At 30.2% G+C, this 13,698-nt stretch overlaps 1 protein-coding gene and 1 pseudogene across 2 annotated transcripts; both read right to left on the reverse strand.

The window, feature by feature from the left end:
- Nucleotides 1-1,480: 1,480 nt before the first annotated feature.
- Nucleotides 1,481-4,265, reverse strand: LOC125423324 (peroxisomal membrane protein 11D-like; annotated as a pseudogene).
- Nucleotides 4,266-6,189: 1,924 nt separating this feature from the next.
- LOC125423628 (probable disease resistance protein At4g27220) lies at nucleotides 6,190-10,852 on the reverse strand. Of its 2 annotated transcripts, none has more exons than XM_060816018.1 (2): nucleotides 10,691-10,852; nucleotides 6,190-9,337 (listed from the first exon to the last, which is right to left on the reverse strand). In XM_060816018.1, the coding sequence occupies exon 2, from the start codon at nucleotides 9,281-9,283 to the stop codon at nucleotides 6,410-6,412; it is 2,874 nt and encodes a 957-aa protein (XP_060672001.1). In that variant the 5' UTR covers nucleotides 9,284-9,337; nucleotides 10,691-10,852; the 3' UTR covers nucleotides 6,190-6,409. The 2 variants fall into 2 exon arrangements, with proteins under 2 accessions (XP_060672001.1, XP_048334284.2); XM_048478327.2 differs by having other exon boundaries at nucleotides 6,190-9,345.
- Nucleotides 10,853-13,698: the final 2,846 nt, after the last annotated feature.

The following is a 13,698-nucleotide window of genomic DNA, read 5'->3' on the forward strand; positions in this document are numbered from 1 at the left end:
TTTGTAAAATATTAAAAATATATTTGAATTTGAATTTAAGTTTGAAAAATATTATATAATTATATTTGAATTTGAATTAAATTCTATAAATATATTTGAATTTAAATTTAAATCTCAATTTTATTTTATAGATGGAAAAAATTAAATAGGTGAACATTTTTTAATTTAAATTTCATAAACTTTATAAAAATATATTTATAGGATAAATAATAATAATTAAATTATATTATGAGTAAAATATACGGAAATTAATTATCTATAAGGAATCAAAAAATATATTTGAATTTAAATTCTACATACGGAAAATATTATTTAAATATATTTAAATTTAAATTAAATTATATAAATACATTTGAATTTGAATTTAAGTTCCATAAATAAAAAAATTAGATAGAAAAATTCCATAGATTGAAAAAAATTATATTGGTAAACATCTATATATAATATATATATAAATAGAAGACTTTTATGCGACATGTTAACATATTATCATTCCAAATTCCTTCCAAAATCATCAATAAAAAAGAAACATCTCTTTTCTTTTTATCATTTATGATTTTATCAAAATAGTAATCAGTATCAAATAGAATAGTGATTTAAAAGTATAAACTATTTTACCTTTATTGATTATATTAAAAAATATATATTTTTATTATTATAATATCAAATAACTGATTGAAAAAGTATAATTTTTTTTACCTTTTATGTTGTAACCAAATATATATAAAATCAAATTTTGTTTTAAAATAAATTTGAAATAAACAATGAACATATATTTATATTATTATTATTATTATATATATATAATTTTATTATAATGAATATTACCATTCATATTACATATAGATCATAATTAAATTATATGTAATATTAAAATAAGATATATACAACACACCATGAGTTATATATAATTTAATATTAATTTGTATCATAATGTACAAGTTAAAATATATAATAGTAAAAATGTATATATATAGCAGGTATATATATATATATATATATACCTCTTTTTAAATCTAAATTATTGTTAATTAGATTATAATAATAATATTAATAATAATAACAACAATAATAAATATAATTAAATTATATTATAAAAATTTAACATAGAAAAATTAATTATTTGTAAAGAATCAAAAAATACGTTTTGAGAATTCCAGAGATGAAAAATATTATATAAATACATTTAAATTTGAATTAAATTATATAAATATATTTGAATTTGAACTTTATAGATAGAAAAAATTAAATAGGTAAATATTTTTTAATTTAAATTTCTTAAATAATTTAGCTTATAAGATAAAAATATATTTATAGGACAAATAATAATAATAATAATAATAATTATTATTATTATAGTCAGAAAGAAAAACGTGTAACACTTGTTAAGGAACTTGTAAATATCGTATAAACAGGGCATGTATCAGTAGTGGAAAAACAGATGAATTCCACCATAGTCAGAAAGAAAAAGGCATAACACTTGTTAAGGAACTTGTAAATGTAGTTATACTTCAAAAATTTGTCAGATGGATAAAATGTAATTCTTATTTACATCAGTTGACACCACATAATGTTCATTCCAATTCAGAAACAGTCTAATATAGTTTTCTTGTTGAATTTCTTTTTTGATGTTATTAAGCATCAATCTTCTACTTGTGCAGCTTATGGATTCGTTTTTTATGCTTCAGTAAAAACAAATGGCAAAAAATGTTGAAACAGAAAGAAATAACAAGAGATGCGAGAGCTGACAAAACCAAAAGCTCCAGCGACACATGGGTTAACTTTCTTAGGGGCCAACCGAAGCAGTCCAACTGCCACAACTATGTCCATGCCTGCTTTAATCAGGCCAATGACCTCTCATTTGATTTTTTGAGTTTTGCACGGTACTCCTCATTCTGAAATCAAAACCACATATGGATAATAAAGTGAAAAACTAGAATGGAGGAAAATAAGAACCTGCATATTGTCGAAAGGGCAGCAAACATACATGATATATATTTGTGTTCTTAAGATCTTTCTCCAACTTTTTCATCGATGCAGAAAACCTTCCAAGCTTCCCAAGCTGATATATGAAAAGAATACGGATACATTATTCAAAATCTTCACATCACAAAAGTGAGTCTAAATTTGGAAGACACACACCTCAACTAAAGTGGCGCAAATTGATGAAGCCATCCAGCAGAAAAGAGGAATCCGCCCAATCAACTCAGCATGTTCTTTGTTCTTTGTAACAAACATCATTTCCAAATTCTTTCTAAAGTAATTGTTGTAGCAATCATTCTTGAACCAAAAAAAAAAAAAATGAAGAGAACACGTAAGTACCTTATACATCCCTGTCCTACCAAGCTATACAACTTGATCAAGAAATAGAAAAGTTGACAGCAATGCTTTTTTGAACTGTAACAAGTATTAACTTAAGAAAGTCAAAAACAACAAATACTAATATTTAATTTAAAATAGGGCAAAGAGAAAGATGGATTTCATGACTAAAATGAACAAAATAAGTGAGCAGCATATTAGCACCTTTCCCAGTAGAACAAGTGGAAAAGGAGTTCCTTGAGGAGTTGGACTTATAAGAGCATGGAGATCATTGATAAATTGCAAAACAACACAGAAACTCAATAAAAGAACCGAAATGAATAGTCTTACTAATTTGAATTTAACATTTCAATTCCCTGTGCAGTTCTAAGAGTCAATCCACTTTCTTGGAAAGCGCAGGAGAGAATCAAAATGCGTAAGAGAGATACCATTTTAAAGCACCATCTCCTATAATTTTATCCTCTCAAAGAACATAACAGGGACCAAGCTCCTAGATTCCTTTATACACAGAAATAGGGCAAGAAAAGAAAATTAAAGGACACAGGAGAATTATTTGCACAACCTTATTGATATTATTGAGAAGATGTGCACAACAATACAAGTTCAAATAAACAACTACCTATAAAAAGGGTACTAACCTTGAAGACGAAAAACTTTCCTTGCCAAGCTTGTTGATTTGTCAACATTTTGGGCTGTGCCAGGTTCTCCATTACCCAAGAATTTTGAACCATATTGTATTGCCCTGCATATCTTGTCCCTGGCTTCGGCCTTATTCAGATACTGAACAAAAAGACCAAGTTCTGCTCTAGTAGCATCAAGTGTACTCATCTCTTATACTAAACCTGCTATACTACACGACATTAAAGGCGAGCTTAATGCATAGCTCAGAGGGGCAATCAATAGCATAAGAACAAGATCAACGTCTTACGTAATATAAATAGCGGAGAAAACATAATTATACAACCAGGCGTGCTATATAATTGAAAAAGCAGTTACACCAGAATCAACAATAATTATCAATGCAAGAATCTGGGTTAACTCTACAAGAGATAAAATGGCTGTCAGTTAGTGAACCGGCTATCTCTACTCATATCATTGCCTCCAAAGATAAAATAAAATTTTACAGAATTCTCGTTACATACCAAGCAAGTACGTCTGATTTGGCTTAACAAAGAAATCAAACATACTAGGCTACATACTTTTGGCTTATAACCTATACTAATTTGCCGCATATCTGTCAGCATGACTAAACTCATGTAAAAGAAGTCTTACAGTTTTAATAATTTTAATTTTTGTGTTTCTCTAAGTTATAAAAGAAACAAAGGCCTTAAAAACAAATTCAGTAAGAGGAAATCAAAATATTGTTTTAATCAATTTTGTTTGATAGTCTGGACTAATAATTACAGTTTCTCTTATCCAATATGCTAAACATGATGTATGTCAAAGCATCGAAAGAAAATTCTACAGCCTCCAATAAATGCAACCACTAGGACACCCAAGACAAATTTCTTCCTATGTTTTTCCTTTTTGCAGCTCCTGGTTTCTTACCCAAAAAATCATTGCTTTTATCAGGAAAGACTATGGCAGATAACTTCCAGAATCATTTCACACAAATAGTTATACAGGCAACCAGTCCTAGTTATAGATACACTACCCAAAGAAGCAACAACTTTTTCACTATAAACCAATTCAACCAATAATAGGTCGATTTCTTTGCTAGCAAAAGCTAAACTCAGTTTGACCCTGGTAAGCTTATAAGCTCAAACTATCATGGGTTTCCTTAATTTACGGGAAAAAAAAGGAGATTATACCACTTAAAAGCAATCAAAATCAAAATCAACGTCAATAAACGACCCATAAACATACCCAACTACCAAAATCAGAAATTTATACAACAAAAACACAAACCCAATACCAGATCCTCGAAAAACAAAAACAAAAAGTTTTCACACCTGGGCGTAAAAAAATAAAGCAAAAAGACGAGGTCCGGAGTAGATTAAACACGTTGTTTGTTTTGGGTTGCTAAATCAGTGGACAAATAATCGAAGAAGATGGTTTTGAGAATTGTATACGTAGAAAGAGAGAGAGATAGAGAAAAGTACCGAAGGGAGTGCCAAGGAAATGGCCTCGAAAACCGCAAGCTCTAAAAGTTTCAGATGAGGAAGCTCAACGTCAGCTTTGTCTGTGTTTTCTATTTTTCTTTCTTTCTTTATTTCTGTTTGTATGATAGGCCGCGATAAGGGCTTGTTTGGTCCTCTTCTTTCTAAACAAACAAACAAAAATGTTTTTAATTTGATGAACTAACCAAAGCCTTGAATGCTTTCTTTAATTATTAATAATAATTATCCAACCCATACTTGTATTTTTTTCAGTTCTAAAAAATAAAAAATAAAAACGAAAAAAAAGGAAAGAAAGAAAAGGTGTTTTTACGTGAAAAAAGTATTTTAATGTTAATTTTAGATTTTTAATTTTTTGCAATATATCTTATACTCTTTCGGGTAGCATCATTTTCTTATATATTAGTTTTTTTTTTTTTTTCTTTACAGTTTATTTTATTTTTTAAACATGCTTGCAGTAGGCCGTGTGATATGAAATACCTTTTAATGAAATTTTCAAATAAAAATCGATTTTATTTGAATATTTATACGTATTATATATATACGTATAATACAAATTTATTGTTGTGGTAGACTATTTTTCCACAAGAATATTTTCATATTTATATAATATTTAGCATTAAAATGGAAAGTTTAAATTCACCATCTGAAATCAATTGTAGTTATCAATAATTTATAAATTATATTTACTTTAAAAAATAATTAATAAATTGTAATATTATAAACTAAAATAGCTAGACTAAAAATTATAATGAATTTAAAAATTGTTATCAACCATACCACATGAGGATTGGTAGGCTTGCTTTTTTCCTTTTTTTTTTTTTTAAAGTTTTCTGTAAATTTGGATAGGCTTACTTATAATATTAAATATATATCTATATATATCTATATATATATATATATCTTTTTTTTTTCTTTTCCTGGTTTTATATATATATTTTGCTAATATTGGGTTTTTTTTTTTTTTTTTTTGGGATATCAATGGAACTAGAAAGAAAAGAGCTGCGATCATCTTCCGTTTAATAATATACTTTATGTTATTTTTTCATTATATATTTTTCTTTTTTAACTAAAAACATCAGATATACATAAATAATAAACAGTTATCTAAATAGTCATTTATACACGTAAGGTTGAAGAAGAAACATTGTAAAAAAAGAGATTTTATAAAAAGAAAAATTAATTTTCGGTTTTTGTTTATTTACTTTTTCTTTTTCCTTTCAAATTTGTAGTTAATTATTTGAGAAAAAAACTATTATATGTTAAAAAAAAAAACAATAATATTAAAACAAGAAACTGAATAAGTGAAAAACCTACTAATTACATCGTTGTCGAAAGTTTGGTATTACAAGCAGTCCCAAATGATAATATGAGTAAAGAAAAATAATTAAATTTTGTAGAAAAAGGTATTGTATCCATTGAAATGTTGAGCTTGGCTCACTAGCTCACTATTGATGCTGAATGCTGATGTATTTTTAATATTGCATGTATTTTCCTCTATTAATCTGAAGGATTATCATTTTCTGAATAAATAACCAACAAGATAATCCTAAAAATTATGAAATTTGTACCAAATTGTTAGCTAATCATCAAAATACAACCATGAATTTAAGATATATGACCCTATAAATTTAATATGCTAAATGTTACGAACATGTCATTGAATAAAAAAAAAAAAACACATTATTAGAATTATTTTTCTAAAATTACAGACCAAAAAAAAAGTTAAAAAGTAAAAAAAAAAAAAAAAGAATTAAAATATTAATTATTGCCGATGTATTGACCCTTTCTTCTCAATGTCATTGACATTTACCCAAAATAAAAAAAAAAAAAATTGCGAACAAAAAAGAAAGAGTACAAAAAATTCAAACATTAATTGCTTCAAAATGATTGGTAAGAAACTGCATACTCATTTCTAAAAGACCAAAATAAATAAAAGCGTATGAAGAAAGCTAGAATTTCAAAATCTAAAATTACAAATTATTTTTAAAAAATGTCCCCAGCATGCGAGATTCCTCTCCTATTTTCTCACCTATGCGAGAATTGACCACACTATATATATGTGTCCGCCAGTTGGATATTTCAACATGTATTCTATCTCCATTGAAGGACAGCTTCGGACATCGACATATTTCAACCTTTTTGAGAGAGTCAAAAACTATTTTACTAGTACAAAATCTCTTCAATTTTGGAAGCCGATCCAAACAGAGCACAGTTAATTTGGGGAGAGAGTATGTAACACTACTACAAGTTGTACTTACTGCTTCCTGGTTCTCATCATCGTCATCTTCATCTGATGCTTCTCCTATTATTTCCACCATATTCTCACAATTTCTAACATCCAATTCGACTAGGTTCTTAAGATTAGGTAGCAGATCACGCATGAACAACCTCTTTATTTTTGGACATTTCCTTATAAAAAGCAGTTGAAGAGAGGAAAACATGTCAGATTGGAGTAGATTTGACGATGCAGATGCAGATGCACAACATCTGTCTGCCCCAATCAAAGCCCTCAACTCCTTCACCTCAAAAAGGAATAATGAGTCAAGATATTGAATGAGAGGAACGCTACAGCATGAACAAACAACATGTTCCATCCCTTGACATCCACGAATCTTACACGTACTCAACTTGGTAGCATTGTGCAATGACGGAATATCACATAAACTGGCAGTATCGTTGCAGTTTCGCATTACCAGAATTTGAACATCTTCAGGGAGCACAAATGAGTCTTCTCTACCTTTGCTTTTACTTATCTCGCATCCTGATAAAAATACATGTCTCTCATCTCTACCATTGCTTTTACATATCCCGGATGCTAATAAATAATCATATCCCACTGTCAGCTCCGTCTTTTCCAACCGAAGTACATAATTACTGGGGCCCCCATTTTCTTCTCTCCATCTTACATACGTGTTAAAGTTGTTCATATCATAAAAGGCCCCTATAAATGTTTCAAGCTTACTCAACTCCATTATCTCCTCCAGACGAAGTTCAGCGTCAATTGCAAGATATTGAAGACAAGACAGTTTGGATAAAATGCCATCTGGTATCTCTTCTATTTTTGTATCAAGATTGAGATATCTCAGATTCAACAGCATATCCAAACCATGGGGTACTTCTGTTATAGCTGTCTCTCTAAGGTTCAGCCTCCTTAATGCCTTGAGATTTTCTAAAGATGGTACATACGTCAATTTCCCACAGTCTTCAAGCCATAACGCAATTAGATTCACCAACTCAGAAATTGATGTGGGCAGATTTATAATCCCCGTACGAGACAAATCAAGAACTCTGAGCTGAGGCATACGACTGAAAAAACAATCTGGAATGGCTTTTAGGCTGAAATTATGATTTAGCATCAGTGTTGTAAGTCTCGAACACTTTGGCGACATACTAGAAGGAATATGTGATAAGAGATTCTTCATTAAAGAAACTTTTTTAAGATCCTCTGCCCACTTTTCTTCTCCTGGTATCTCTCTCAATTGTTCTCCAGCTTCTACTAAAAATTGAAAAGCTCTTCCAGTTTGGATGGCCATGCTTCTTACCAAATCATGCATCTTCACATACCTTTTTCCATCGTATTTTTTTATAACGGCTTCCAATAAGCAAACATTTTCAAGTTTGTTCAACACGGTGTGGCCCCTATCCAATCCTGCCCGCCTATTCCTCAATCCATCAACGAATCCCTCATCAATAAAATGCTCAATCAATTTTTCTCTGTCAATTATATAGTCTTCAGGAAACAATGAGCAATATAAAAGACACTGTTCCACTTTCGGATCTTTCAACTGATCGTAGCTGTGCTTCAATACTTGAAATACCTCAGTTCCCATATCATCATTACGCTCTGCCACTGGTTCTTTCAATTTTTCCAGTGCATCTCTCCACTCAGCTATGTCTCCCACCCCTTTCATGGATCGTGCCATGGTAATAATGGCAAGAGGTAAACCACAACATTTTTTTGTGAGTGACTTTGCAATGGGTTCGATTTCAGGAGAAAGTGCTCTGCCATGCCCAAGTTTCTCAGTAAATAACTCCCAATCTTCATTCTCAGAAAGTGGCGTCACTAGGACATTCTTTTCGCAATCCATTCTTCGACAAACCTCCAAGGACCGACTTGTTAAAATCAACTTACATCCATTTTCAGCAGCAGGAATTCCCACCCTATCTAGTGGAAAATGTTGCCACACATCATCTAAGATGAGCACAAAGTTCTTCATATTTCTCAAGCGCCTTACTAGCTCCGCAGCCCTTTTCCTCTCATCATTATCATTTTCTAGTGTGAACCCCATTTCTTTTGCAATGTCACTCTGCAGTTTCTGAATACTAAAATTCTGTGACACAGTCACCCAAGCAACAAAGAAGTCTTGATGAGCACATAGTTCATTGTGAATATGGGTAAGCAAGGTTGTTTTTCCAACTCCCCCCATTCCCCATACACCAATTTTTGACATGTCATTCCTCCTCAATCCTTCCCATATCTCATCCTTATGTTGCTGGAATTTTTGACCAATCAATCTTGCTGTAATTAACTCATTCTGTTGGTTGCCATGTACCTCAAGTGTAAGCCCACCAGGAAATTGACCTTGCTGATTGAGTTCTGTCACTTGTTCTGTCAATCTTGCTATCTTCGGATGAAGTTGCCAATATGAAGAACGTCTGCTGCTTTCACGAACTTGTTGCTCCATCATCTCCACTTCATTCTTTATGCTTGCAACATTTGTCAACCAATTTTCAACTACTTTCCTTCGTTTTTTCAACGATAAGCCTTCTGCATATTCGAGCTCTGCCTTGACGTCTTCTTCTCTATCCTTTAAATGGTCGCATTTCCTTTTTAGGTTCTTCATCTTTTCATGAATGCCCTCATAATTTATTAGTCCTTCTGCAACCTTCGTCACAATCTCCATGCCTAACAAAATTAATACATGAAAATAACCATATGTGCTTGAAGACACAGAGCAACAATCCAAAATATTCTACAATTCATACAGACACATATTGTTTGTGCGTAACATAGAAATGTTTAGTTCAAACAAATCAATAATTAAGGAAAAAAATATTTTTATCCCAAAAAAAAAAAAAAAAAATTACTAAGACACATTTTTATGGTGAATAAGCATCACGGCTAAGGCCAATTAAACATCCACTATAGAATAAGACACATTTTTATGGTGAATAAGCCATAAAGAAAATCAAACGAGTCTTCACCAAATGTTTCATCTGGTCAAATTAGAAGCTCCTCACATTAATATTAACGTTTAACAAAAATATTGGTTCATAATGATAATAATTTATTGTACTTGCAGTGAATTAATCAACATGAAAAGGCAAATTAAAATGAGATATCTCATCAAGGATGAAAATAAAAAGGAGCAAATATATATACACATCTAGAATTTATAAAGTTACAATCCAAACTAGCTGATTAACCAAAAAAAAAAAAAAAAAAAAAAATCCAAACTAGCTAGTAGATATATATATATATATATATATAAATATATATCCACGCATGCATAATTACTTAATTAGTAAATAGAGTTTAATACACTATACTATGTCTATATATATATATATATATATATATATATATATATATCTATATCTATTTAATTTATTCAAAAAAAACAAATATATATATATATATATATCTATTTAATTATTTTTCTGTTTATTTTGTATTTTGTTTAAATTAGGACTTAGCATTATTATATTCATTTAGCCATTTTGTAATTAGGGATATTTTTTTTTTTTTTTTTTGTTATTGCTTTTACTAGTTAATTTGTTTAACACTTTTTTTTAAAAATTTTATGGAAAAGTCATTTCTCTTAAAATAATCATGAGTTTGAGTTAAAAAAAAATAGAAAAAAAGTCCCAACTCCAATAAATATATATATATATATATATATATATATATATATTTATCCATATAACCAGAAAATAGCATGTCCAAAAAAAAATAAAATAAAATAAAAATAGTCCCTAGTGTTGAAACATAAAGAACAATGAAGATATTCTCCTAATACGTGAGATCTGCACAAACCAAATGCCTTATAAAAATGTAGTAATAATAGAAGCTAGCTAAGCGAACCTTACCTGAACAACTTCGATCCAGTGATTATTCTTAATGGATCTTTTATTTATTTATAAATTATGCATGCTAGAAAATAATCGGGTTAATTCTTTAAATTTAAAAAAAATAAATAAATAAATAAAAGAAAAGAATGAAAGAAAATAGGAGACGGAGTGTAACTTACTAAATGGATGATTTATCTTAATGAATGGCAAACGCAAAGAGGAATTCCAATTTCCAGATCTGATAGATGGAGGAGGTAGAAATTGGAAAGTAAGTTTTAGCTAGCCTTCGGAATAAAAAGTCAATGTCAACGTGAAGGACAAAGGTAAAGTTCTTAGAAGCCCCCTATATCCAATGTACATGTAACCAAACCAAAACACTATAAAGGAACATAAAGAAGAACAACAAATTGGGCCAAGCCCAAGAGTAAGTTGGATTGAGTAAGTTGGATTGGGTGGGTTGCGCTTGTTGCACCGTGTTACTTTTAGCCAGTGAATTCTTTGCCAAATTTCTTTACTTTTTAGGGGGCTTTTTCATTGAGAGAAAAAACAAAAAGAAAAAAAGTAAAGAACTATTCTCTACGTTTTTAAGATAGAATATATTTATGATATTTCGGTTTCAATAAAATCACAATGTATTTTAGTGCCTACATGCCAAAAAAATAAATAAATAAATAAAAATATTTTAATGTCTGTTTGAAGTGTAAGACATGATTGAGGTATAAAACTATTGGTGTGATCCTATGTAGGGGTTGTCAACTCTTTAAGTAGTGACATCCATTTTTTTGATTGAGGTATAAAACTATTGGTGTGATCCTACTGTAGGGGTTGTCAACTCTTTAAGTAGTGCCATCCATTTTTTTATTTTTTATGGTACAACCACAACAGCATTTGAGATAATAAACTTTAGTTGTTTTTTTCTCTGTTTTCCACTTGGCTCTAAGCCTTTAATGCATAAAATTTCTTGGCGGCATTGTTTGTTTGCTAGGATCAGAATCTGTTTGTTTGCCGAGAATTTATACGAAAATGCGGAGAAGAATGATTGCAATCCAACTTCAGAGAGGATAACAAAGGAAAATAGATAATAAATAAAAAGTACCATGGGAATGAAAATGAAAAGGAAATGATTTACTTTTAATTTCTTTTTTCTTCAATATTTTTTGTGAAAAAAATAAATTCAAAAACAAATATGTTTCCATGTAGAGGTTATTTCGATGCAGTCATAAGTCCATATCAATCTTTAACTTTATAAGGATCTTAATATGAGTAACACAAAGATCTACAACTATTAACAAATTGAATAGGAACGTAAGATTCCAGTTTGATTCAGAACAATTTCCATATCACAAAATAAATATATGTAAATCTTATATAGATGGTTTTGTGTACAACGTATAGCATATAGCATTTGCTAGGTAATTGAAAATACTTCATTAAATTCATAGCAAAACTACTCGAACTAATAGAAATTCATGACTAATTCTAAAATGTGGGCACATGCTACAGTAGTAGACTTCATTTTGGTTGAGAACTAATTAATAGACCAGTAAATTTTCGATAGAGTATGTCCAATATCAGCATTTCTAAGCAATAAATTCCTGAGGGGTAGCTGGTAGAACATACCCTCTTGAGCAAATTAATTTGACATAATGAATCCAATTTCATCTTGCAGAAGACAAAGTTAAACCCCTATAGCTAAATTATTTAATCTTAAAAATGCCTACCAAAGCAGGATGAGAAGGGGACAGAACCATATTATAGTAGAAAATATATACTTATTTTGCACAGAAAATATAAAACAGCTAATGAGATAAACATGTCCAAGGGATGTCAACAAGACCGTGAAGAGCTCTACATTTCCACAGCAAAATGTAAGCGCTCTACAGATGAGATATGTAGAAAGGCCAGTAATTCATCCTGAAATTGTTTAAAATGGGCCCAAAAAAATACCAACAAGTCAATAATGAGTTTGTACATGCCAATAGTAAAATCAATTTAAGTGCAAGCTTTTTCCTCTGTTTGAAGGGTCAACATTTCGAGAATAAACAGCAATACAGAATCTTAAAAATCGATGAAACCTGCAACAAAATTTTTGCTAAACCCAAAATGCTATCATGAATGGATGTTTATCATCTTTATTTATTAGTTGTAACCCAGTGAATTTGAAATCATGTTAATAGCACTAAACATGAGATCGATGCTCGTAAAGATTAACGTAAAAAAAGGGACAAAGTTAACTTTGAGGTAGAATTTGATTAATGTAACACCAGAGAGACAAAGAAATGAATTAGTCATTTAGTTGTTAAATAAATAGATACTGCACTAATTCTCTCAGAAAATACAAAACAACTTCAATCCTACAAACAAACCAAATGCATTCTGTTGGAAAATCAGAGAGCAAGAAAAACTGAAAAACTAACTAATACAAACAACAACAAGATTTACGAGGTTCGGCTAAGATTGCCTACGTCCTTATTGCTCCGGTGAGAGCTTCTGGTATTATTGAATAGCTGCTGTCACTGAAATCAACTATAGAATTTTAACTATGGAATCACTCAGATATTCACCAGCCAAAACCCCTATTAACCCTTTTCTCTCTGTGTTCTCAACCAAGCTCACAAAGAACCTCACAAAGAACATCAATTACACACACAAAGAAGAACACGAGAGAATGAAAACAGATTTCTTGGAGTTTTTCCTGCTTATGCAACTTTCTAAAAAATTTGATTTTTTTCTCTCTTTTTTCGTTGTGAAGGAAGGAAACCATATATATAACAAGTGTTGTCTCAAAATGACATCACTCTACTTAAGATGTGAGGCAAAATAACCATTTTGCCATTCTTTACTTCCAAAATAATGAAATGTACCGTTTTGACCACCAGAAACTTGAAAACACGTAAAACAAATTCTGCAGTTCTGCACCAGTTATGCAACACATCACAGCAGCATTACAAGGTGAATTTGAGGATTAAATCATCACATATCTCCACCTAATCTTCAAATTCAATTCAACAGAAGCTCATCACCATCCCAGCAAAAAATAACCATCACTAAATCAACCTGCTCCAACTCGGAGCAGATTCTTGCAAGTATTAAACTTGCCAACAATAAGCACCTTTTTACCTATATCAGAAGGATTGAGCTCAGTAGGAATTTTCTTCAACTTAATCACCTGTTGAGCTCTCATATC

This window comes from Ziziphus jujuba, chromosome 3, assembly GCF_031755915.1.
Source record: "Ziziphus jujuba cultivar Dongzao chromosome 3, ASM3175591v1".
NCBI lineage: Eukaryota > Viridiplantae > Streptophyta > Magnoliopsida > Rosales > Rhamnaceae > Ziziphus > Ziziphus jujuba.

Coding starts and splice junctions, on each gene's coding strand:
- LOC125423628 (XM_048478327.2), bottom strand. CDS start 9,343: ATGGAGATTGTGACGAAGGTTGCAGAAGGACTAATAAATTATGAGGGC.